The sequence below is a fragment of the Mus caroli genome, unplaced genomic scaffold (genome assembly GCF_978045245.1).
Source record: "Mus caroli unplaced genomic scaffold, Mus_caroli_1 scaffold_13, whole genome shotgun sequence".
Lineage (NCBI taxonomy): Eukaryota > Metazoa > Chordata > Mammalia > Rodentia > Muridae > Mus > Mus caroli.
The window spans coordinates 53,180,919-53,207,120 of NW_028227268.1; the positions used below are offsets into that span (position 1 = coordinate 53,180,919).

At 45.8% G+C, this 26,202-nt stretch overlaps 1 protein-coding gene across 1 annotated transcript; it reads left to right on the forward strand.

The window, feature by feature from the left end:
- On the forward strand, positions 1-25,963 carry Polr2a (RNA polymerase II subunit A). Its single transcript, XM_021175565.3, has 29 exons — positions 1-505; positions 10,669-10,801; positions 11,060-11,196; positions 11,294-11,467; positions 11,596-11,877; positions 12,150-12,311; positions 12,436-12,656; positions 12,877-13,009; positions 13,533-13,657; positions 13,770-13,980; positions 14,318-14,527; positions 14,602-14,770; positions 14,878-14,972; positions 15,106-15,309; positions 15,636-15,858; positions 15,988-16,171; positions 16,534-16,705; positions 16,804-16,909; positions 17,342-17,547; positions 19,113-19,337; positions 19,468-19,714; positions 20,154-20,254; positions 22,402-22,506; positions 22,590-22,772; positions 22,978-23,181; positions 23,648-23,834; positions 23,943-24,056; positions 24,159-24,308; positions 24,392-25,963. The coding sequence occupies exons 1-29, from the start codon at positions 413-415 to the stop codon at positions 25,546-25,548; spliced, it is 5,913 nt and encodes a 1,970-aa protein (XP_021031224.1). The 5' UTR covers positions 1-412; the 3' UTR covers positions 25,549-25,963.
- The last annotated feature ends 239 nt before the right edge of the window (positions 25,964-26,202 follow it).

Consider the following 26,202-nt stretch of genomic DNA (forward strand, 5'->3'; position numbering starts at 1 on the left):
CAGTTCTCTCCTCAGAAGCGCCGAGAGCGCGACCGGGACGGTTGGAGAAGAAGGTGGCTCCCGGAAGGGGGAGAGACAAACTGCCGTAACCTCTGCCGTTCAGGATCCCGGTTACTTATTTATTCGTTACCCCTTTTCTTCTTCCTCCCTCCCAAAACCTCCTCCTCTCCTCCCTTCTTTTGTTTCCTTTTTGGTAGCCGACGAATCTCCGGAAAGGGAGAAAAGGCTTTCTTTCAGCCCTTTTCGTTTCTCTGCCTTCCCCCCTCCCCCACCTTTCCCTCCTCCAGCCTTTCCCTCCCTATCCCGAGAGGTCTTTCCTGGTGGCCGCCCGAACGGGTTCTGAGCACTTAGGCGGCGGTGGCGCAGGCTTTTTGTAGCGAGGTTTGCGCCTGCGCAGCGCGCCTGCCTCGCCATGCACGGGGGTGGCCCCCCCTCCGGGGACAGCGCATGCCCGCTGCGCACCATCAAGAGAGTGCAGTTCGGAGTCCTGAGTCCGGATGAGTTGGTAAGATAGTCCGCCCGTCTCTCTGCTATGCCTTTGGCTGATGATCCTCTGGGAAGATGGGTCAGTGATGCTGATGTTGTGCGAGGGTCCAGCCTTCAGCTTCCCAAAGTTAAATTATGCCAGGACTTAAACAAGCGAAATGCTATGTCTGAGATGAGTGCTTGACTGAACAGAGAAGAAAGATGATTCCATACTTGAGCATTGCTGCGGTTCAACGAGACAGGGTTGAAAGTTGTACAGGAAATGGATCCCCAGTTTTAGTCCTTTCACCAATATTGAGCCTCCTGCTATGTGACAGTCACCAGGCACTAGGAACACAGCTGCACAATATAACAGAAACTCTACCCTCTAAAACACTGTGGGAAAAACAGCAGAGAAGAGAGCTTAAGAACAAAAAGAAATGAGCAAAAATAAGTGCCTAGATTAAAGCAAAATGAGGTAATGCTGTAAAAAATCATTGAAATTGAATGGTGTCAGGGTTTGGAAGACATACTTGCCAGGGATGGTGACATTCCCAAGTAATATCAGCCATCAAAGCTATTTTTTAGGTGGAGGAAACAAGTGTCATGGGACTGAGAGGGAAATAAACTTGTATTCTAGAGACTGAAAAGCCAGTGTTGGGGCAGGCAGGGTTAGTGGGTGGGGAGAGTACACTGAAGAAGCTTGGGATATTGCAAATTATTATCTAAAGGCTCAAAGGCTGATGTGAAGTGGGTGAGGATAAACAAGGGATAGCTTTTGGAGACTTGGACTTCTTCCTCCTGATAGGAATAGAGGAAAGATAGAGAGAGTGGAATTAAACAGCTGATTCTAGACTGAGGCAGTCCTGTTGGGGTAAGGGCTCAACTATAGCAGAACTCAAAAGAAAAAAACAGCCCTACATCAGGGCTGGTGAGATGGCTCAGCAGGTAATGACTGTTCTTCTGAAAGTCATGAGTTCAAATCCCAGCAACCATATGTTGGCTCACAACCATCTGTAACGAGATCTGACTCCATTTTCTGGAGTGTCCGATCTTTAAAAAAAAAAAAAAAACCCTACATCAGGTTTCTGGACATCCAAGACCTCACAGACCAACACAAAATAAATTCCAGATAATTAAAGTAATAAAACATTAAAGTACAGGATTTTAGGGGAGCTGATACCAGAGGACAAACCTTACATTAATAAATAAAGGTAAATTTTCTGATGAGCCTACAGTAGGCTAAGCATTGTACTAAAAGAGTAAGGCAGACATGGGCCACTTTATCAGAGGCTCTAGAACAGAACTAAAATAAGTATATTGGGAAACAAATTTGTACTGTGATGGACAGGGTTTGATTTTTCAGGGTTTTGTTCTGTTTTGCTTTTGAAGCAGGGTCTCTGTATGTAGCCCTGGCTATCCTGGAGCTCATAGCCTAGGCTGAATTTTGCTGTGACTGAAAGTCGGCCTTGTGCATGCTAGGCAAGACCACTTGGCTACATGTATTTGAAGCTCTTGGTATTTTGAAGCAGAATCTTCCTGTTCAGTTCAGGCTGCCCTGAAAATGATGATTCTTCTGCCTCACCTTTCTGAGTGCTTAGAGCATAAGCATGTACCATCACACCTGGCTTGGTTAGACTTTTTTTTCCTTTAACAAATTAAAAATAAAAGGGGGTGGGTTGGGGCTGGAGAGATGGCTCAGTGATTAAGAGCACTGACTGCTCTTCCAGAGGTCCTGAGTTCAATTCCCAGCAACCACATGGTGGCTCACAACCATCTGTAATAGAAATTGATGCCCCTTTTGGTGTGTCTGAAGACAGCAGCAGTGTACTCATAAAATACATCTTTGTTTTGTTTTGGTTTTGTTTTGTTTTTTTGAGACAGGGTTTCTCTGTATAGCCCTGGCTGTCCTGGAACTCACTCTGTAGACCAGGCTGGCCTCGAACTCAGAAATCCACCTGTCTCTGCCTCCCGAGTGCTGGGATTAAAGGCATGTGCCACCACGCCCGGCTTTTTTTTTTTTTTTTTTTTTTTTAAATAAAGGTTTCCTAATAACAAGAAGAGTTTCTTAATCTGGTAGCAAAAATAATGAGAAGATGAGTGACCTCATGCATTATTGATAGAAGAATAAGTTGGTTAGCTTTTTGGAGATCATTCAGTCTTTAATATATCTTGACCCAGCATCATACCAAGAATTTGTTTATTTTTTAAATTGAGACAGGGTTTCTTTATCTAGTTCTGGAACTTGCTCTGTAGACCAGGCTAGCCTCAACCTCACAGAGACCTGCCTCCCAAGTGCTGCCACCACCACCTGGCCAGGCCAGCCTTTACCTTTGTGATGTTACCTACCCACTGACCTCTGTTCTGAGTAGCCCTGCCTCAGTCTTCCAGTAGTTGTAGAGATGTTTTCATCATGGTCCTTCCCTTCATGACGTCCTCTCAGGAGGATCCGTCCTCTCAGGAGGATCCAGACTCCTTGAGATCCTGCCCCTGCTTGCCTCCTCTCAGGAGGATCCAGACTCCTTGAGATCCTGCCCCTGCTTGCCTCTCCATCTTACCAGTCTCCTGGTAAATTAAAGAAATATTTTTTAGAGTTATTTATTTTATGAGTATTATTAATGTTTTGCCAGCATGCATGTATATGCACCACATGTGTCCCTGGTGCCTGAGAGTCAGAAGAGGGCATTGGGTCCCCTTAAACTGGAGTTCTTGAAGGTAGTGAGCCACCATGTGGGTGATGGGAATAAAACCTAGGTCCTCTGCAAGAGTAACAAGTGCTTTTAACCACTCTGCCATTTCTCTAGCCCTTCTTGGTTTCGTTTTGCAACTCTGACCTGCTTACCTTTTAACACTGCAAGTTTATTCTTGCTTCAGGGGCTATTTAATCAGTCTCTGCTGCTTAGAATAACACTGCCCAGACCTTATTGTCTGTTCTTCATGTTAGTGTGTTCTGTATTTAGATGTCCACTCAGACCATTTAAATAGCATCCTTCATTCTGTAACCCCCTACCCTTTGTTTTACTTCAATAGCCTGCCACTGTTTGAGGATTAATTTTCTTGACTTTGTTAGCATTCCAAGTAGTTCCTGGTGCTGATTTGCATGTAATTAAAATGATTTGGGTAAATACGTTTTAAGGTTGTTTGAAAATGACAATTGAAAGTCACCTAAATATTTACTAATGGGAAGCCTTTTTGAATACCTTAGGTCCTATCTTTAGAATAGAACAAAACTGCCCTATAGTCTAGATCCAATGTTCCCAAACTGCTGTCACATTTGAAGCACTGTAGCAAAGTCACAGGGGCACAAGGTATTCTGTACTCTAGAAGTATAGGTGCTCTGTACTCTACTAGTTGCAGGTGGTTCAGTTCCAACATTAGATGGCGCTGGATCCCATTGGATGACATCATATGTTTGGGGAGCTGAATTGTTTTTTGTTTGGTTTTGCTTGCTTTTTTTTTGTAGGGTTTTTTGGGGTTTGGTTTGGTTTGGTTTTTTTTTGTTTTGTTTTTTTGTTTTTTGGTATGTGTGGAAAAGGGTGGAGGTGGTCTTAGAGATCAGGGGATACCCCCCCCCCCCATCTTTTCGAGACAGGGTTTCTCTGTGTAGCCCTGGCTGTCCTGGAACTCACTTTGTAGACCAGGCTGGCCTCGAACTCAGAAATCCGCCTGCCTCTGCCTCCCAAGTGCTGGGATTAAAGGCGTGCACCACCCTGCCCGACTGTTTTTTGATTTTTTTTTTGAGATCAGGGGATCTTATCTCCTGGAGCTGTATTCAGGTTGTTTACAAAAAAGTAAAAAATAAAATTTGATGTGTGTTCGTGTGTGCATATGTGCATGGCATGTGCATGTAGGGGAGTCTGAAGAGGTGTTGGAGACCTGACACAGTTGCTGAAAACTCCCCTCCAATTATCTGCAAGAACAATATGTGGGTGTTTTGTCCTTGTTTGGTTGGGGGGGCGGGGTTTAGTTTGGGTTTTTTGTTGTTTTGTTTTCTTGAGATAAGGGTTCTTTGTGTGGCCCTGGCTGCTGTGGAACTTGCTTTGTAGAGCAGGCTGGCCTTTCACGCAGAGATTCAAAGATGTACCTGCTGAGCTTAAAGGAGTTTGCCATCACACCCAGCTCTGTGATGTGTTCTTAAGCGCTGAGTCAGCTCTCTAGCTTTTTTGTCTTTTGAGACAGTGTTTGGATCTGAGTTCTGGGGTTATAGGCAAATGCCACTGTACCTGGACCACAAAGCTGCTATTTTAGCAATTGCTAAGGACTAGTAGATTTGGAGCATGAAATGGGGTGCTGTTAGCTAAGGATTGAGAAGTAAGACATCATCTAACAGTTTTAAGCAAGAAATTTTATTATTTCATTATTTATTTAAACAAAATGTCCATGTAGGCTCAGGCTGGCCTTGCACCCTAAAACCTCCTCCTGGGTGACAGGCACATGTCACCATACCTGGCTTTATTTTAACAAATTAAAATATTCTTCAGCTCATGTGTTTGTTTTGCTTTTTGTTGTTTGTTTGTTTGTTTGTTTGTTTGTTTTTCAGATGGCTACTGGTTGCTAAGGCATTTTTTTTTTTTTTTTTTTTTTTGGTTTTTCGAGACAGGGTTTCTCTGTATAGCCCTGGCTGTCCTGGAACTCACTCTGTAGACCAAGCTGGCCTCAAACTCAGAAATCCTCCTGCCTCTGCCTCCCGAGTGCTGGGATTAAAGGCATGCGCCACCATGCCCGGCGGCATAAGTTTTTAAGTTTGGGTTTTCTTGCTTAATGAATTTTTTTTGAAGGTATTGTGAACAGATAAGAGAAAAGGTTACTTAACAATATGCAAAATGAGGTGGGTTTTTTTGAGACTTGGTCTCACTATATAGTTCTGGCTAATCTAGAACACATTATATAACCCAGGCTTGCCTCAAACTTGAGCTCTTTCTGCCTGAGTGCTAGGATAACAAGCATGGGCCCTTATGCCTGCCTTTTACCCCTTTTTAAAAGATACAGCACTTAGGGCTGGGGAGCATAAGACCTGAGTTTCAGTTCCTAATAGCCATGTAAGAAACCAGGTGTAGAGGTGTGCTCCCATAATCCCAGCAGTGAGGAAAGAAGGAGCTCTGGGGCTTGCTGGCTTGTTAGGATAGCCACATTGGTGGGCTCCGAGTTCAGTGTGAGAGCCTGTTTTTAAGGGAATTACGTGGTTTTAGTTTGGGTAGGAAGATGGGTAATAAGGGGCTTTCTGTGAGGTATTCTTAAAGTTCTGGGGGTAGAAATTGAATTACAGAGGGCTCTTTGAATTGGTAAAATGTGTGCTGCTAGGACTAGAGAGATGGCTCAGTGGTTAATATACTCAGTGCAGTGGCCTTGGAGAGGGCCTGAGTTTATTCTCAGAACCCACATGAGTGACTCACACTCAAACTACCTGTAACTCTAGCTCCAAGGGGATCTGATGCCTCTGACTCCAAGGGCACCTGCACTCATAGACACTCACACACAGGACATGCATACTCATAACATAAAATTAAATTTAAAAAAATATATGTTGCCATGAAGCTAAAGAGATGTCTCAGTGGTTAAGAGCACTGGCTATTGGACTTTGGCTTAGCTCCTAGCACCACATGGCAGTTTACAACACCCTAACTCTGGTTCCAGGGAGTCCAGTGCCCTTTTCTGGCCTTCTTTGGTACCAGGCACACATGCAGTATACATGCAAGTAGAACACTCAAACACATGAAAATACATTTTTAAAAAAAAGTCTGTCAGACTTGTTGGCAGTGCTTGTAAGTTCAAGGCTGTTCTCATCTATATACTGCTAATTCCTAAACATTGAGGGCTACACAATGAGACTCTTTAAAAAGAAAAAAAAAATCGCTGGGCAGTGGTGCCGCACGCCTTTAATCCCAGCACTCGGGAGGCAGACACAGGCGGATTTCTGAGTTTGAGGCCAGCCTGGTATACAGAGTGAGTTCCAGGACAGCCAGGGCTATAAAGAGAAACCATGTTTCAAAAAAAAAAAAAAAAAAACCAAAGGAAAAAAAAAGAAAAAAATGCTGTTATAGGAAAGTTAGTATTGTGGTGTTTGTGTCTGTCTGGGGCCAGGGGAGACTTGGCATTAAACCCTCACTCATGCTAAACACACACTGTACCACCAAACTGTATCCTCAGTCATTCATGTACTCTTTGAAGTGGGTAGTTACACTAATGAATGAGATTTTCTTTGTCTTAAAATTAATTACAATCTACTAAGGGTCTGGTTTCCTACAGTCCGCCGGTATATTTAACCATTTGCTGGTGTATATACTAGCCACTGAGTGTGTGTGTGTGTGTACATGTGTCATGTTCTGTGCCTCAAGGATTATAGTCAAGTGGGAGTAACATATATAAGCAAAGTTAAAGTTGTGCTTAGCAGAACCTTCCTAGTATGGGTAAGACTAGAGACTAGAGATAAGGCTAATAGAGTGAGACAAGACTTATGCATCTGGCACTTCTTCCTGACTGCAGACACTGAGTGACCAGCCACTTCACACTCTTGCCACTGTGCCTTTGCTTCCATGATGGACAGTTCCTTCAAAGCTAAAAAGAAATAAAAAGAGAAATTGGAAAGGACATCTTAGCTGAGTCTTACAAATGAATGAGTTTACCCATGTCTTAAGACTGGAGGAATTGTGGGGTAACTTGCTGTAATAGAAGTATATAAGGTAAGAGAAAGTAGCAAATAAAGCTGTAAAGTGAGTTGTTGAAGGTCAAGGATATAAGGACCTCATGTGGTTTGATATAGGCAGATGAAAGAGAGTGAAGAATTAATGAGCTTTGTAGAGCAGGCTGTTTAGTTTTTTTATTGTTATCTGTGTATTTTCCTGTGACCTGGGGTAACACAAAAGAACAGCCAGCTTCTGACACATACACACACACACACACACGCGCACACAAGCACCAAGAATGTCCTGTAGGGGGGTCTAGAGAGGTGGCTCCGCAGTTAAGAGCACTAATTGCTCTCCCAGAGGTCATGAATTGAATTCCCAGCAACCACATGGTGGCTCGCAACCATCTATAATGGGATATGATGCACTCTTCTGGTGTGTGTGTGTGTGTGTGTGTGTGTGTGTGTGTGTGTGTGTGTGTGTGTTTGAAGATAGCTACAGTGTATTCATATAAATAAAAATAAATAATATTAAAAAAAAAAAAAGAATGTCCTGTATACAATAAGAACCAGTTTTTGGTTAAAGTAGTGAATAATCCCAAACTAACATTTGTTAAATCTTTAGTAGAGTGGTCCTTCCATTTATGCATTCATGCCTGCTGCAAGGAGAGCCTCTGGACTAGTCTCAGGATGCTTGGAAATAGAATTAATCAATTAGATGAGGCTCGGTGAGTATTGACTGAGCAGAGAGAGGTGGAATTTTTTTAGTGTACTTCTTAGGCTCCTATGTACTGTGTATACCAGTGGCCAGATTCATATCTGCTTCTGTGTTTTTGCATTTCATAGTAAGCAAAATCCTCTTCATGTAGCATGGGACTTGGAGAAGCTGGTGAGGGTCCAGCCTAATAATTTAGTCCCATCCCAGGCCTGTCTCCTGAGTAGTCATATCACCTTGATTGAATTTATTTATCTATTTGCATGGTGTTGAGGCCGGTATTGTTTAAGTTTGACACAACTAGCCATGAAGCTCTAACTGACACAGAACTCAAAAAGTTCTGCCTGCCTCTGCCTCCTGAGTGCTGGAACTAATGGTGTGTACCACCACATGCAGTCAGTTTTGGGGATTTTAGAACCTTTTTCAACTTGTTTGAGATCATAGGTTACATAGGGAGTCCAAGGCCAGCCTAGGCTACGTGTCTTAAAGAATGAGGGCTGGAGAGATTGCTCAGAGGTTAATTAAGAGCACTGACTGCTCTTCCAGAGGTCCTGAGTTCAATTCCCAGCAGCTACATGGTAGCTCACAACCATCTGTAATAGGATCTGATGCGCTTTTCTAGTGTGTCTGCAGACAATATACCCATATAATAAAATAAAGTTTTAAAATAAATAAGTGAATGAATGAATGAATGAATGAGCTGGTCATGGTGGTGCATGCCTTTAATTATCCTAGTACTCTAGAGGCAGAGCATGGCAGATCTCTGAGTTTGGGGGAGTAGGGGCAGGGTTACTTAGTGAGGTGCTGTCTCAAAAAAAAAAAAATATATATATATATATATCCTTGTTTCTGCTATAGTATAGATAGTATAGTATAGGAGAGTAGGATGAGAGTGTTGGGTCTCATCTCTGTTGACTGCTTGAGACTGAAGGTTTGGGTAGATAACTTCATGAGACATCTAAGAGGTAAGGAGGTCAGTGGTTAGGATTAGAGGAACAAATTTTGTCTATATCTCAACACTCAGTGAAGCTTTTATTAACTTCTTTGAGCTGTATACCTCTAGAAGCTGGTGGAGCAAAGCCTGACTAATTTGAAAGTCTACCTTTCGTTGTATGAGAAGATACTCAGATTTGCCTTGACCATCTTAGTGTGCTTGAGGCCCTGGGTTAGACCCCAGGTCTACATCCTCCTCCCCTATATATTCAAATGAACAGAAAAAAAGACCTTTTCTTCTGAACTCATCTAGTTCTCATCACTGAATCCATCCATTGAATCCTGCCTCTGTCTTTCTTGGGACTCCAGCTATTCACTTTTGCTCTGCCAGCCTGTGTCCTTACTTACAATAAAGTTTCACCTGGATATGAAAGTGCTCTGGCAGTTAGGCCCTAAGAAGGAGGAGTAAATGGCAAAGATAGGGGCTAAGAGAGGAGACAAAGTCTCCAAGTGCCTGTTCCTTTTCAGGAGCTGAAGTTAAGAGTTGGTAGATAAGCCGGGCGGTGGTGGCGCACACCTTTAGTCCCAGCACTTGGGAGGCAGAGGCAGGTGGATTTCTGAGTTCGAGGCCAGCCTGGTCTACAAAGTGAGTTCCAGGACAGCCAGAGCTATACAGAGAAACCCTGTCTCGGAAAAAAAAAAAAAAAAAAAGGAATGGCTGAAGGCCACCTTGGGGAAAAAAAAAAAAAAAAAAAAGAGTTGGTAGATAAGTCTTGACAGCACACTTTGGCTCTCAGGCATATTGCAGGTACAGAGAGATTCTCCAGGGACTCTGATAGTCATTGGCCTGATTTCAGCTTGGGGGAAGAAAAAAAATAGTATTTTGGTTTTGACTCCGCACTCAACCTCTTTCCATCTCTTTTCATGTTGAATCGTACTGATGTAATAGTGACATAGATTTTTTTTTTTTAAGATTTATTTATTATATGTAAATACACTGTAGCTGTCTTCAGACACCAGAAGAGGGTATTAGATCTCATTACGGATGATTGTGAGCTACCATGTGGTTGCTGGGAATTGAACTCAGGACCTCTGGAAGAGCAGTCAGTGCTCTGAGCCATCGTTCTAGACTGTGACATAGAATTTAACTCAGTAGCCCGGTGTGGTGGCACATGCCTTTGATCCCAGCACTTGGGAGGCAGAGGCAGGCGGATTTCTGAATTCAAAGCCAGCCTGGTCTACAGAGTGAGTTCCAGGACAGCCAGGGCTACACAGAGAAACCCTGTCTCGAAAAACAAACAAAAAAACAAAAACAAAAAAAAGAATTTAACTCAGAGAGATATTTGGAATTCCAGTACTGGCTAGAGGCAAGGTGGTGCTTGTGTAACCCTAGCTTTTGAAAGAAAGAAGCAGGAGAGTTTTGAGTTTGAGGCCAGCATGAACCACATAGCAAGACGTCTCAAAATACTAAAAGTAGGTATAGAGCCAAGGCTCTTATTCTGTTTGAATACATGCCAACTCACCCGCTGCCCCTCATGCATACACAGTGGCTGACTGAAACATACTTGGGATGTGTTACTTAAGTTTAGTATTCTAGAGTTTTAACTATGCTAACATTCCCATTTCATACCTTAAACAGTGGTTTGGAACTTTCTTCCTTTCTTCCTTCCTTCCTAAGATTTACTTATATGAGTATACTATAGCTGTCTTCAGACCCACTGAAGAGGACATCGGATCCCATTAGAGATGGTTGTAAGCCACCATGTGGTTGCTGGGATTTGAACTCAGGTCCTCTGGAAGAGCAGTCAGTGCTCTTAACCACTGAGCCATTTCTCCAGCCTTGTTTGGAATTTTCCTAGGCCTTATTACAGAACTCTTCAGTTCTGCACACTAGGAATCCTACTTAGTTGGTACTGGCTTTTCTTTCCTGCAGAAGCGGATGTCTGTGACAGAGGGTGGTATCAAATACCCAGAGACAACCGAGGGAGGTCGCCCCAAACTTGGGGGACTAATGGATCCACGGCAGGGGGTGATTGAGCGGACTGGCCGCTGCCAAACATGTGCAGGTAAGTGCAGGGGTTAGAGGATTCCTAAGCATGGATACCTAAGCTAGTCTCTTAGCCTAGCGGTGGTGGTTTATGCCTTTGATCCTAGCACTTGGAAGCAAAGGGAGACGAATGGAATATCTGAGTTCTAAGCCAGCCTATTTGCAGACAGAGTTCTAAGACACCAGAACTAACTACACAGAAACCCTGTCTCAGAAACAAAGAATCTTTAGAGTCAGTGGGAACTTTAAAGAAAGTGTCTGGTATGTCTTTCCATAGGAAACATGACCGAGTGTCCTGGCCACTTTGGCCACATCGAACTGGCCAAGCCTGTGTTTCATGTGGGCTTCCTGGTGAAGACAATGAAGGTTTTGCGCTGTGTCTGCTTCTTCTGCTCCAAACTGCTTGTAGATTCTGTGAGTAGGGCTTTGGTCCCTAGTCTGGGAGGGTGGTTGCTAGCTGGGGCAGGGCAAGGGAACAGCTCCAATTGACCCTGTTCTGGTTTTCCCGCAGAATAACCCGAAGATTAAGGACATCCTGGCCAAATCTAAGGGGCAGCCAAAGAAACGGCTTACGCATGTCTATGACCTGTGCAAGGGCAAAAACATCTGTGAAGGTGGAGAGGAGATGGACAACAAGTTTGGTGTGGAGCAGCCGGAGGGTGATGAGGATCTGACCAAAGAGAAGGTGACAGGGACCTGCGGGAAAGTGACTCTAGAAAATTTGGTGAAATCACACACAGCTGTGGAATATATTTCATAGTGTGGCAAGAATGGCCTTGTGCTAGGTTCTCATGGTTCTTCTCTTCTTGGAAGGGCCATGGCGGCTGTGGGCGGTATCAACCCCGGATCCGGCGCTCTGGCCTGGAGTTGTATGCTGAATGGAAGCATGTTAATGAGGACTCTCAGGAGAAAAAGATCCTGCTGAGTCCAGAGCGAGTGCATGAGATCTTCAAACGCATCTCAGATGAGGAGTGTTTTGTGCTGGGCATGGAGCCTCGCTATGCCCGGCCTGAGTGGATGATTGTCACAGTGTTGCCTGTGCCTCCTCTCTCTGTGAGACCTGCAGTGGTGATGCAGGGTTCTGCTCGAAACCAGGTAAGCTGCTCTAAGAATCTTCCCTGGGTATCTGGGGAAGGATCATGTGATTAGAGGATGACACTTAGGTGTAGCATGTATAAAGGGCCAGCTGGACTGACAGGAGGTTGAAGGTGTTTTGCTACTTGATAGCTGTGTAACCTTAAAGATACCCTAAACATGGTTTCCCAGGGTAGGGTGAAGGGAGTTTGACCGTGTCCTTGGCATGTTTGCCGAACACCCTCGTCAGTACTGGCTGGCCTGACTATGACCCTGCTGACTCTTTACCTCAGGATGATCTGACTCACAAGCTGGCTGACATTGTGAAGATCAACAATCAGCTGCGGCGGAACGAGCAGAATGGTGCAGCTGCCCATGTCATAGCAGAAGATGTAAAACTTCTCCAGTTCCATGTGGCCACCATGGTGGACAATGAACTGCCCGGCTTACCCCGTGTACGTCTGCACGCTCCTGCCCTTATGGATTGGAGCCAGAGTGGGGACCAGCATGAGGCAGCAGAACTCTGGAGGAGAGCCCAGTGCTGACTACCTGAGTGCCCCTTCCTGTGTTTTCTTATAGGCCATGCAGAAGTCTGGCCGTCCCCTCAAGTCCCTGAAGCAACGGTTGAAGGGCAAAGAAGGACGGGTTCGAGGGAATCTAATGGGCAAGCGAGTGGACTTCTCAGCCCGCACTGTCATCACCCCTGACCCTAACCTATCCATTGACCAAGTGGGTGTGCCCCGCTCCATTGCTGCCAACATGACCTTTGCAGAGATTGTCACACCCTTCAATATTGACAGGTGTGCTTTAGTCCATAAACCTTGTCCATAGTGACCAAGGTAGGGGGTGGAGCACTTGTTCTCAAATGTGTGCCTTCCTCATCTGGAAGAGACAGCTTGGAATGAAGCAGGAAGACCCTGAAGTTTATAAGTTTGGCATCCACTTGGGGTTTGGGATGAAGGTGGGAATTCATGGTTTTTGGAGAGTATTTTGCTCATTTCATACTTTGTTCCTTCCTAGACTTCAGGAATTAGTACGCAGGGGAAATAGCCAGTATCCAGGAGCCAAGTACATCATCCGCGACAATGGTGATCGAATTGACTTGCGTTTCCATCCTAAGCCCAGCGACCTTCATCTGCAGACTGGCTATAAGGCATGTAATAGGCCATGACCGTTCTTAGTCACCAGAGCTGGAAGCCTCCTATAGAATGGGGCTGGTTATTTTAGGAGTGTGGCAGTCAGAGTGTTGTGGGGGTTTTGTCTGAGACAGGTTTTCATCATATACCCCAGGCTAATCTAGAAATGGTTAGACTTCAAGTACGTGTTCCTCTTGCCTTAGTTCCCTAGTGCTAGTGTATACCACTGTGACAGTGGGTGCCTTTTGTTTTGCTTAACCAGTTGTGCTGCCAGTCTCTGATGTCAAAGTGAGGCTAATCAGCTCGTGTCAGCATGTGTGTGGCAAGGGAGAGAGCTTCATGGATGTTTGTGATTGCTACATTTTATTATTCTTAGTAATCTGATGTTGAACTGGGGCCATACAAAGGGGATGTTTGAAGGTGAAATAACAGTGAAAAAGCATCACAATATCATCTCCAGGCTACAAGAGACTGGGTCCACTGTCATTTCATTCTTATTGTGCCTTCTCCACTGAACCCTTCTCTGCCTCACCTCTCTAGGTGGAACGGCACATGTGTGATGGGGACATTGTTATCTTCAATCGTCAGCCAACTTTGCACAAAATGTCCATGATGGGGCATCGGGTCCGCATCCTCCCCTGGTCTACTTTTCGGTTGAATCTTAGGTTAGTTCTCTACCTGAGGGAATCAGACTGAGATGGGAACAGGCCAGGCAATTCCAGTATGTCACTGAAGAAGGAGTCCCAACTCTTGACTTCTTTCTCTGTTTGCCTACAGTGTGACAACTCCATACAATGCAGACTTTGATGGAGATGAGATGAATTTACATCTGCCACAGTCTCTGGAAACACGGGCAGAGATCCAAGAGTTGGCCATGGTGCCTCGAATGATTGTCACCCCCCAGAGCAATCGACCCGTCATGGGTATTGTACAAGACACACTCACGGCAGTACGCAAATTCACTAAGAGAGATGTCTTCCTGGAGCGGGTGTGTGACCCAAATGGAAACTGGTCTTGGGTGGGCAAAAGGGTCTGAGTATGAAAGAGCCAGGGAAGGAGAGCTACAGTGTTTTTTCTTTAATTTCATATATTATCTATCACTTCTATATTTTTTTATTTTCTAATTATTAAAAGAAAAATAAGATCTTACTACTATTATAATATTCTGTGTTTAAGTAAAAATTTGAAAGACACTTCTAACATGTTATTGCTTCCAAAATCTGGCCGCCTTTGTTAGGCAGGGCCATGTTCCAGACATTCCTAAGACAGCGAGCTCAGTTAGACCTTCCTTCCTTTACTTTCTTTTCTTGCTGTTTACCTCTCAGGGTGAAGTCATGAACCTCTTAATGTTTCTGTCCACGTGGGATGGCAAGGTCCCACAGCCAGCTATCCTCAAGCCCCGGCCCCTGTGGACAGGCAAGCAGATCTTCTCCCTCATCATACCTGGACACATCAATTGTATCCGTACCCACAGCACCCATCCTGACGATGAAGACAGTGGCCCTTACAAGCACATCTCTCCTGGGGACACCAAAGTAAGGCTTCTGAGTATATACAAGATTGGAACATGGGAATGAGAACAAAAATCTAAATGAGTGTTTGTCCACAGGTTGTAGTGGAGAATGGGGAGCTTATCATGGGCATCCTTTGTAAGAAGTCCCTGGGCACCTCAGCAGGCTCGCTGGTCCATATCTCCTACCTAGAGATGGGGCATGACATCACCCGCCTCTTCTACTCCAACATTCAGACTGTCATTAACAACTGGCTTCTCATCGAGGGTCAGTATAGCCAGCTTCCAAATCCTATCTGACTCTCCTTCACCTCACTTACAATTTATCCTTTACTGTCCTCCTAGATTGCTAATGTAGTTTTTGTTTCTCCCTAGGTCATACCATTGGTATTGGAGACTCCATTGCAGATTCAAAGACTTACCAGGACATTCAGAACACTATTAAGAAAGCTAAACAAGATGTAATAGAGGTGAGGGAAGGCTGAGCAGAGAAGAGCTTCTTAGGGATTTGAACTTAAAACTCTGCAAGAGCAAAATAGATATAAGGGTTTAGAGAGAAAGGGAGTAGTGACTCAAGTGTGTTAATGAGAACTCTGTCTCCAGGTCATTGAGAAGGCTCATAACAACGAGCTGGAACCTACCCCAGGAAACACATTGCGCCAGACATTTGAGAATCAAGTGAATCGTATTCTCAATGATGCTCGAGACAAAACTGGCTCCTCTGCACAGAAATCCCTCTCTGAATATAACAACTTCAAGTCTATGGTGGTGTCTGGAGCCAAGGGTTCCAAGATCAACATCTCCCAGGCAAGATGCTTCATTTTCCAGATACGTGGCCTACACCAGAGTTTGTAAGGAGGATGGTGGTGTGTACATGTTTTGGTGTGAGGAAAGATGGAAAAAATAGTAGGGAATTGTCACCACCACCACCACTGCTGCAGTGTCATGACTTGAAACAAGATTCACTCGCTAAAAACAAAACATGGATTTGCTGTGTAGCTCAGATTGAGTGTGAACTTTGTATCTTTCTGCCTCCTCTTTCCAACTTTAGGTTTCAGGCATGCACTATTTCTGTCATAAATTCATACTTTTAATGCAAGGGGAAATCATATGCAGCCTTTCCCCCCCCTTAGGTCATTGCTGTTGTCGGGCAGCAGAATGTAGAGGGCAAGCGGATCCCATTTGGATTCAAGCATCGGACTCTTCCTCACTTTATCAAGGATGATTATGGTCCTGAGAGCCGAGGCTTTGTAGAAAATTCATACTTGGCTGGTCTCACACCCACTGAGTTCTTCTTCCATGCCATGGGAGGACGAGAAGGTCTCATTGACACGGCTGTTAAGACTGCTGAGACTGGTGAGGCCTTTTCTGAGCTCTGGTGGAGATGGGAATGGGGATTCTCCGTCTAAAGGTGAATTTTGGTCTCTGCATTTTGAGCTTTGTCATGCTCTTACCCCAGGTCTTTCAATTAATTCCCTTTCCCAGGGTATATTCAGCGAAGGCTGATAAAGTCCATGGAGTCGGTGATGGTGAAATATGATGCAACTGTGAGGAACTCCATCAACCAGGTGGTACAACTGCGCTATGGAGAGGACGGCCTGGCAGGGGAGAGCGTTGAGTTCCAGAATCTGGCTACACTCAAACCTTCTAATAAAGCTTTTGAGAAGAAGTAAGAAAGCGGGAAAACAGATGATTCACACCCCTGGGTCTTAGTGCCTTGCCTGAGCTACAGGATTCCCTTTAGAAGGTGACCTCATACAGTTTGCAGCAGACTTACTTGACTTTTAGCACCAACGTTTCTCCACCCATTTGAAATAGATGCTGCATGGGAAGAGAGTGAACATGGAGGCAGATTTGAAATCTCCCTATGGTAGTAAAAAAGAGCATAGAGGAACAGATAGGTACAGACCTAGGTTCCATTAGCTGTCCCTGTTCCTAGTGGTCTGTTCCCATTTGGAAACCTCACAGTATGCCTTAGTGGAGTGAAAACACAGAGCCCATTTGTCCTGATTCCACCCCCTTGTCACCTAGGTTCCGTTTTGATTATACCAATGAGAGGGCCCTGCGGCGCACTCTTCAGGAGGACCTGGTAAAGGATGTGCTGAGCAATGCCCACATACAGAATGAGCTGGAACGGGAATTTGAACGGATGCGTGAAGATCGGGAAGTGCTCAGGGTCATCTTCCCAACTGGTGACAGCAAGGTGCATAGAAGTGTGAAATGCTGGACTCTAGTCTGAGGGTCCTGCTGTTGAACTGTCATCCTAATAGATAATCCTCCCATTAATTCCTCCTCCCTCAGGTGGTCCTCCCTTGTAACCTTCTGCGGATGATCTGGAATGCTCAGAAAATCTTCCACATCAACCCTCGCCTTCCCTCCGACCTGCATCCCATCAAAGTGGTAGAGGGTAAGCAAATGGAAAAGAAAAGAAAAAGACATGAACACCTAGGTATAATGGAGGAGAAAGGCTATTGTAGATTAAGGGGGAGTATAGCCAAAGGCAGATACATCTGGGTGAGTCCAGTGGTCATGACCCTGAGCCATGTAAGGAGAAGGGAGAGAGGGGAGCCAAGTTCTGCAGCCACGAGGCCAACAGAACCAAAGGAGTAGTACCCAAAATGTCAGGATTACATAGGAAAGAGCCAGCCAGCCATACCTTGTAACAGGTATGGACTGAGGGATGCTGGGAGAACCCACTGACCAGGTTTGCTTTGATATGTTAAGTAGGCAGCTCAGCTTTTGTAAGTAGTGCCTGCTTTGCTGTCTTAGGACTTGACTGGAGGATTAGACTCTGCTATGGCTTGGTATAACCATCTCTTTGCCTCTCCATGGGCCTCAGGAGTCAAAGAATTGAGCAAGAAGTTGGTAATTGTGAATGGAGATGACCCACTAAGTCGGCAGGCACAGGAGAATGCCACATTGCTCTTCAACATCCACCTAAGATCCACACTCTGCTCTCGCCGAATGGCTGAGGAGTTTCGGCTGAGTGGAGAGGCCTTTGACTGGCTGCTTGGGGAAATAGAGTCCAAGTTCAACCAAGCCATTGTGAGTGTTGCACTTCTCCTTAGCCTTGATTTTTATTCTTTTGTTTATTGGCGTCTTTGGTTACTAAGAATAGCCCATTTCGCTGGTGAGATGGCTCAGCGGTTAAGAGTACTGACTACTCTTCCAAAGGTCCTGAGTTCAAATCCCAGCAACCACATGGTGGCTCACAACCATCTGTAATGGGCCCTGATGCCCTCTTCCAGCATGCAGGTGTATAAGCAGACAAAACATTCATGTACACTACATAATAAATGAATCATTCTTTTAAAAAAAGTGTATTGGGGGCAGTGGTGGTTCAGGCCTTTAATCCCAGCACTTGAGAGGCAAAGGCAGGTAGATCTCTGAGTTCAATGCTAGCCTGGTTTACACAGAGAAACCCCACCTTGAAAAATCAAACAACAATAAAAAAAAAAAGTGCAAAAGTGCATTAGGAAATACAACATTAAAAGAATAGACTTAACTGGAAAGACAACCACTCCACCACCATTTGGATTGCAAAACTCAAATGTTGTTAAATGTGACCTATCTTCCTCAAAGTGATCTACAAATTTAGCACAACTGATATGTGTAGGTAAAGGTGCTTACCACCAAGCCTGATAAGTCTGAGTTCTGTCTCCAGAACATCCGTGTTAGAAGGAGAGCACACACTTTTTTTGTTTTGTTTTGTTTTTTGAGACAGGGTTTTGTTGTTGTTGTTGTTTTGTTTTGTTTTAAGATTTATTTATTATATGTAAGTACACTGTAGCTGTCTTCAGATACTCCAGAAGAGGGCATCAGATTTCGTTAGGATATTTGTGAGCCACCATGTGGTTGCTGTGATTTGAACTCAGGACCTTTGGAAGAGTAGTAGGCACTCCTAACCACTGAGCCATCTCATCAGCCCCCCCCCCCCCCCCCAGGGTTTCTCTTTATAGCCCTGGCTGTCCTGGAACTCACTCTGTAGACCAGGCTGACCTCGAACTCAGAAATCCGCCTGCATCTGCCTCCCGAGTACTGGGATTAAAGGCGTGTGCCACCACGCCCGGCGAGAGCACACTTTTATGAGCTGTCCTCTGACCTCCACACGTGTGCCGTGGCATACATGTGCCTACACATGAACACATAGACATCATGGAGAATGTAGATATGGGCTGGAGAGATGGCTCTGTGGTTTAGAACAATAGCTGTTTTTCCAAAGGCCCTGAGTTCAATTCCTTGAACCTACATGGTGGTTCAGAATTATAACTCCAGTCACAGGATCTACCTCCCTCTCCTGACCTCTGTGGCCAGCATATACATGCTGCACAGCACATCTTCAGGCAGAACAGCCATACACATAAATAAAATATTCTTCAGAAACAAAAAAATGGATTTAGCATGTTATAAAATCTTTTCTGGGTGTTCAGCATATTCCAAAGTGATGCAAAGTGATAGGTTAAAAACTGAAGCCCTTGTAAAGGAAATAGTGTTCTTTCCTTTGCTACACTCATCTTCCCCAAGTCCCTTTATAATTAACAGATAGGCTTACCCTAACTGCATCCCATGACTTGCAAGATAGACATTGTCTGATGCCAGTTTTCCTATAGGCCCATCCTGGAGAAATGGTGGGAGCTCTGGCTGCTCAGTCTCTTGGAGAACCTGCCACTCAGATGACCCTGAACACTTTCCACTATGCCGGTGTATCTGCCAAGAATGTGACTCTGGGTGTGCCTCGACTTAAGGAGCTTATCAACATTTCCAAGAAGCCAAAGACTCCTTCACTCACTGTCTTCCTGTTAGGTCAATCTGCACGAGATGCTGAAAGAGCCAAGGTAAGAATCAGGATAATGGACTGCTTAGCAAGAACAGGTTGGATCAGGAAATGATGATACCTCTGAGGATTTCACTAGGCCAAAAGCCAGTGACCCCAGTACCATGTCATGAGTCACTGTCTCTTCCTAGGACATTCTTTGCCGCTTGGAACATACAACATTGAGGAAGGTGACTGCCAATACAGCCATCTACTATGACCCTAACCCCCAGAGCACAGTGGTGGCAGAAGATCAGGAGTGGGTGAATGTGTACTATGAGATGCCTGACTTTGATGTGGCCCGGATATCTCCCTGGCTGCTGCGTGTGGAGCTCGACCGAAAGCACATGACTGACCGGAAGCTTACCATGGAACAGATTGCTGAAAAAATCAATGCGGGTAAGGCTGAGTAGACAGCCCACATGGATGTCCCACCTAGGTTTCTACTTCTCTCATGGTCAGTTTATTGGGGTCCTTAGAGTCACCTGTAAACACCTCTGCTCTCCAACAGGTCTTTTTCAGGATCATTAAACCTTTCAAGTCCTCTCTGTACTTCCTTCCTTCCCTTCCCAAGGTGTTTTGGGTTTGGTTTGGGTGTGTGGATATATACATATATACATGCACTTGCTTGTCTGGAGGCCAGAGGGTGATACTGGGTGTGTTTTCCTCTTTGACACTTTCGCTGCTGGAACCCACTGTGTTGTCTGAGCTGGATGACCAGTGACTCTCTAGGCTCCATCCATCCACCTGTCTCTGTCTCCTCGTGCCCTCATGTCACTGAGGTTACAGACAGTCTATTAAATGTGCGCTTTCTCATGGGCATTACTATTCCTGCCAGGTTTTGGTGATGATTTGAATTGTATCTTCAACGATGATAATGCAGAGAAGCTGGTCCTTCGAATCCGCATCATGAACAGTGATGAAAACAAGATGCAAGAGGTAAATGGTCTGAGACCAGGGGGAAATAAAATAGAATGGGATGTAATGCTGTGATTACCAGTGTGTGGCATCTGCAGTTAGGTGATTCTGATCTTAGCTACTTCAAGTCAAGATGGTGGGAGAATGGAGTTACTTTAGAGAGAGTTGCAGCTGGGTAGTTTAAAAAAGGAAAAGTCCAAATTATAAGTAAAAAGTCTTTGAAACAATAAACAGGCATGCCTGTACCTCAGCATTAGGGAAAGTCAGTTACTATAAGTCCACTTCATTAGAACAATTAAGTTTTAATACTGACCTGATATTTATTTGTATAAGTACAGCAAGAGTTTTAGGTTTGGTTTTGTTTGGCAGTACTCAGGAGATAGAGGCAGTTGGGTTTGTTGAGTTCCAGGCCAACCAGAATTGATCCATTGTGCCCTTGGGAGACTGAAGAGGCTGTTTCTCACCTAGCACTGGAGTTACAGATGATTGTGAGCCACTCTGTAGGTGCTGGTAACCAAACCCAAATCCTCTGAAAGGGCAACAAATGGCTTTAGTAACTGAGCCATCTCTCCAGCCACTTCTGGGCTCCTCAATGTTAACTCATATTTCTGATCTTAAATAAATCTTTTTTTTAAAAAAAAAGTTTATTATCTGTAAGCACACTGTAGCTGTCTTCAGACACACCAGAAGAGGGTATCAGATCCCATTACAGATGGTTGTAAGCCATCACGTGCTTGCTGGGATTTGAACTCAGGACCTCTGGAAGAGCAGCCATTGTTCTTAACTGCTGAGCCATCCCTCCAGCCCTGGTCTTAAACTCTTGATCTTCTGCCATCATCTCCCAGTTATTAGGATTATAGGTGTGCTTTACAATACCTGGCTTAGAGAAAATGGTTATGAAAGTAATAAATCTTGATAAATTATACTATATTTCCACTATGCACAAGTGCTCATTGCACAGTGTGTGGGACACTGCACAAGGACTGTGCAGGCAAAAGCTCTCGCTGCCAATCCTGATGGACTAAGTTTGAGTCCCAGGAACCTATATGGTTGAGAGAGAGACCTCTTATCGCAAGTTCTGTGACTTCCATATTTGTGTGTGTGCGCATGTAGGGGCTTCAGAGATGATTCACTGGTTAAAATCTCTGGCTGCTTTCCCAGAGGACTCAAGTTCATTAATTCCCAGTTCGCTGGTACTGGTTTACAGAGAGACTCTGATACCCTCTTCTAGCCACTCTTGGGCACTGCATACACGTGGCAGACGACATTCCCATAAACAAATAAAACTCTTCTTAAAAAAAAAAAAAATCAACTTTTAATCCCAGCACAATTAGTTTAATTAAAAATACTTTTTAAAAGTAGAAAATGCAAGCCGGGCGTGGTGGCGCACGCCTTTAATCCCAGCACTTGGGAGGCAGAGGCAGGCGGATTTCTGAGTTCAAGGCCAGCCTGGTCTACAAAGTGAGTTCCAGGACAGCCAGGGCTAAACCGAGAAACCCTGTCTCGAAAAACCAAAAAAAAAAAAAAAAAAAAAAAAAAAAAAAAAAAAAAAGTAGAAAATGCATTTTGGTTGTAGGGTGTAGTGCCTCTTCTGTTGTATGTACACCTTTAATTCCTATGCAGGATGGGGTTCAGGAACCAGTTTATCCTCAGCTACAGGAGGTCCTGTTTCAAAACAAATTTTTAAAAAGAGGAGGCTAGGGCTGGTGAGATGGCTCAGCAGTTAAGACTCTTTTTTGGGGGTGGTTATTTTTTGTTTGTTTTTTTGTTTCTTTTGAGACAAAAAAACAGGGTTTTTCTGTATAGCCCTGGCTGTCCTGGAACTCACTCTGTAGACCAGGCTGGCCTCGAACTCAGAAATCCACCTGCCTCTGCCTCCCAAGTGCTGGGATTAAAGGCATGTGTCACCACTGCCCAGTTTAGTAATTAAGTAATTAATAATTCTTAGTCCTTACAGAGGACCCAGGTTTCATTCCCAGCTCCAGGCACATATATTGAACACAGACATACACGCAAACACTCACTCACAAACATAAAGTAAAAATATATTAATGTCATAAAAGCAAAGGGCTTTAGTGAAGACAAGGAAGCAATTCTTTCTTGGCAGATTGTAGTTTGGGGAGGGAACAGAGGAAATCACAGGCTTACTGACCTCACTCTTGTTGCAGGAGGAAGAGGTGGTGGATAAAATGGATGATGACGTCTTCCTGCGGTGCATTGAGTCCAACATGCTGACAGATATGACTCTGCAGGGTATCGAGCAGATCAGCAAGGTCAGCATCCGTTCTACTCTGGCCACCTGCCCGCCTGCTCGTGCCCCTGCTCAGCCTGACTAGAGCTTGCCTCGTCTCTCCAGGTGTACATGCACTTACCTCAGACAGACAACAAGAAGAAGATCATCATCACAGAGGATGGGGAGTTCAAGGCCCTGCAGGAATGGATCTTAGAGACGGATGGTGTGAGCCTGATGCGGGTGCTGAGTGAGAAGGATGTAGACCCTGTGCGCACCACGTCCAATGATATTGTGGAGATCTTCACGGTGAGAGCCCACAGAGCATGATGCCTCAGTCTCTCTAGAAACTCCCCCTCATGATTTCCATGCTTAGGCTTTCTGTCTGGATCCATTGTTTTTTTTAGTTTGGGATGGACTGCCCCCGATATCCTCCCTGCCAGTCTGGGTAGTGACAGGATCAGGGAGATGAACTGAGCTAACTTGGTGTGACTCTTCCTTTCAACTCTGGCAGGTACTGGGCATTGAGGCTGTGCGGAAGGCTCTGGAGCGAGAACTGTACCATGTCATCTCCTTTGATGGTTCTTATGTCAATTATCGACATTTGGCTCTCCTGTGTGACACTATGACATGCCGTGGCCACTTGATGGCCATCACTCGTCATGGGGTCAACCGCCAGGACACTGGACCGCTCATGAAATGCTCCTTTGAGGAAACGGTACTGACCACCTTTTCCCCTCCTGGTTTTTAGAGATAGGACTTCACTGGGCCTTTCCTAGCCTTAGACTCTTAGTAATCCCCAGTAGCTCTGTCCTGTCACTAAAGCTCTCTGAAGGGTAAGCATGAGTCATCATGCCCAGCACTAATGACAGGCTTATTTTATCATCATTTGTGGGGGAGAGGCAGGGTCTTACTATGTAGCCCTAGCTGGAACTCACTGTGGAGACCAGGTTGGCTTTGAACTCACAAAGTTCCTTCTGTTTGTGTCTCCCAAGTGCCGGGATTAACCATGCCCAGCTCAGTAAAGGCAGTTTCTGAGTAGATTGAAAGAAGGGAGCTTGTCTCGGGAGTGAGTGTGCAGGCCTTTGGCACTGCTCTCCACTGTTGATTGTTGGGCTGTAGTGATGAGCAACCCACGATGGGTGCTGTGGGCAGGGAGATTAATGTCCCTTCTGGTTGTTCAGGTGGATGTCCTTATGGAAGCAGCAGCACACGGGGAGAGTGACCCCATGAAGGGAGTCTCTGAGAATATTATGCTGGGCCAGCTCGCTCCAGCTGGTACTGGCTGTTTTGACCTCCTGCTTGATGCTGAGAAGTGCAAATACGGCATGGAAATCCCCACCAATATCCCCGGCCTGGGAGCTGCCGGACGTGAGTATGCAGGCTTCAGCTGGCTGGGTCTGTGGGGTCTGCTTAAGGGTAGGAGTGCCTTTAGTCCCGAGTGCTGCTCCTCATAAACCACTCTGGGCCTCTTTACAGCTACCGGCATGTTCTTTGGCTCTGCACCCAGTCCGATGGGAGGAATATCTCCTGCAATGACACCCTGGAACCAGGGTGCAACTCCCGCCTATGGTGCCTGGTCCCCGAGTGTTGGTGAGTAGCCTCGTCGAGGAAGAGAAGCATCGGACTTCGTGGGTTTGGGGCTGGGGAAGGGGTGTGCTGGAACTCCTGCTGACTCACCTGTTCTTCCTTCAGGGAGCGGGATGACCCCAGGAGCGGCCGGCTTCTCTCCCAGTGCTGCATCTGATGCCAGTGGCTTCAGCCCAGGTTACTCCCCTGCATGGTCTCCTACACCAGGCTCTCCGGGCTCCCCTGGACCCTCAAGCCCATACATCCCCTCACCAGGTGAGCTGCTACACCATTTCCTCCTTCCTCCATGTTTGTATGCCGGGCTCTTCACCACTGTCTCCCTTTGTCTTTTCCTACAGGCGGTGCTATGTCTCCCAGCTACTCACCGACATCACCAGCCTATGAGCCGCGCTCCCCTGGGGGCTATACACCTCAGAGCCCCTCCTACTCCCCTACTTCACCGTCCTACTCCCCAACCTCTCCATCTTACTCTCCAACCAGTCCCAACTACAGCCCTACCTCTCCTAGCTACTCGCCCACCTCCCCTAGCTATTCTCCAACCTCTCCTTCCTACTCCCCCACCTCTCCTTCCTACTCCCCAACCTCTCCTTCCTACTCCCCCACCTCTCCGAGCTATTCTCCAACATCACCTAGCTATTCTCCAACTTCTCCCAGCTACTCGCCGACATCTCCCAGCTACTCCCCAACTTCTCCCAGCTACTCGCCGACTTCACCAAGCTATTCTCCCACCTCCCCCAGCTACTCACCAACATCTCCCAGCTACTCACCAACTTCTCCAAGCTACTCACCAACTTCTCCAAGCTACTCACCCACCAGCCCTAACTATTCTCCAACTAGTCCCAACTATACCCCGACATCACCCAGCTACAGCCCAACCTCACCCAGCTACTCACCTACAAGTCCCAACTATACACCCACCAGCCCCAATTACAGCCCAACCTCTCCAAGCTATTCCCCAACCTCACCCAGTTATTCCCCCACCTCGCCAAGCTACTCCCCCTCCAGCCCACGATATACACCACAGTCTCCAACCTACACACCGAGCTCGCCAAGCTACAGTCCCAGCTCGCCAAGCTACAGCCCCACTTCACCCAAGTACACCCCAACTAGTCCTTCCTACAGTCCCAGCTCACCAGAGTACACCCCGGCTTCTCCCAAATACTCACCTACAAGCCCTAAATATTCACCCACTTCCCCCAAGTATTCTCCTACCAGCCCAACTTACTCACCTACCACCCCAAAATATTCCCCAACCTCCCCGACATACTCACCAACCTCTCCAGTCTATACCCCGACCTCTCCCAAGTACTCCCCGACTAGCCCTACCTACTCACCCACTTCTCCCAAGTACTCACCCACCAGCCCCACCTACTCACCCACCTCTCCCAAGGGTTCCACCTACTCTCCCACTTCTCCTGGCTACTCCCCCACTAGCCCCACCTACAGCCTCACCAGCCCAGCCATCAGCCCAGATGACAGCGATGAGGAGAACTGAGCGAATCAGGCGCAGAGCTGGTTAGGGTCAGACAACCTCGGTGGCCTGTGTGTCACTTCCCTCACCTCACAGGCTGTGACCCTACTAGCCTGGGTCCCTTGTACATAACTCCTTGTGACAAAACCCTCTGGAAGTTCTGGACCCCATTTTTGATAGGCTTTTTGTCTTGTCCTCTACTCATGCTGTCTTGGACTCACTGACCCAGCTGCAGGGTTTTGTTACCCTGCCAGTCCCCTGCCTCACTCCACCATGAAGGTCTCTGCTTTCCTGTGACTTGATTGGGACGCAGGCATTTAACTTTGGAAGGCTAGTTTGGTGCCTGCTCTGGGTCATACACCTGATCTGGAAGAACAAAGCTTAAACTGCCTTTGTTATTTTTTGAAATTGAAATAAAGTTTACTAATTTTGACCAAAAGTCTGTATGTGTACTGCTTAATTGAGGCTCAGAGAGGCAAGAATTCCAAACTCATTGAGCCTTTTTAAAAAACTACGGGGGCTGGTGGGATGGCTCAGCAGGTAAGACTGCTCTTCCAAAGGTCATAAGTTCAAGTCCCAGCAACCATCCATAACGAAATCTGACTCCCTTTTCTGGAGTGTCTGAAGACAGCTACAGTGTACTTACATATAAGAAAGAAAGAAAAAACTACGGAAGAT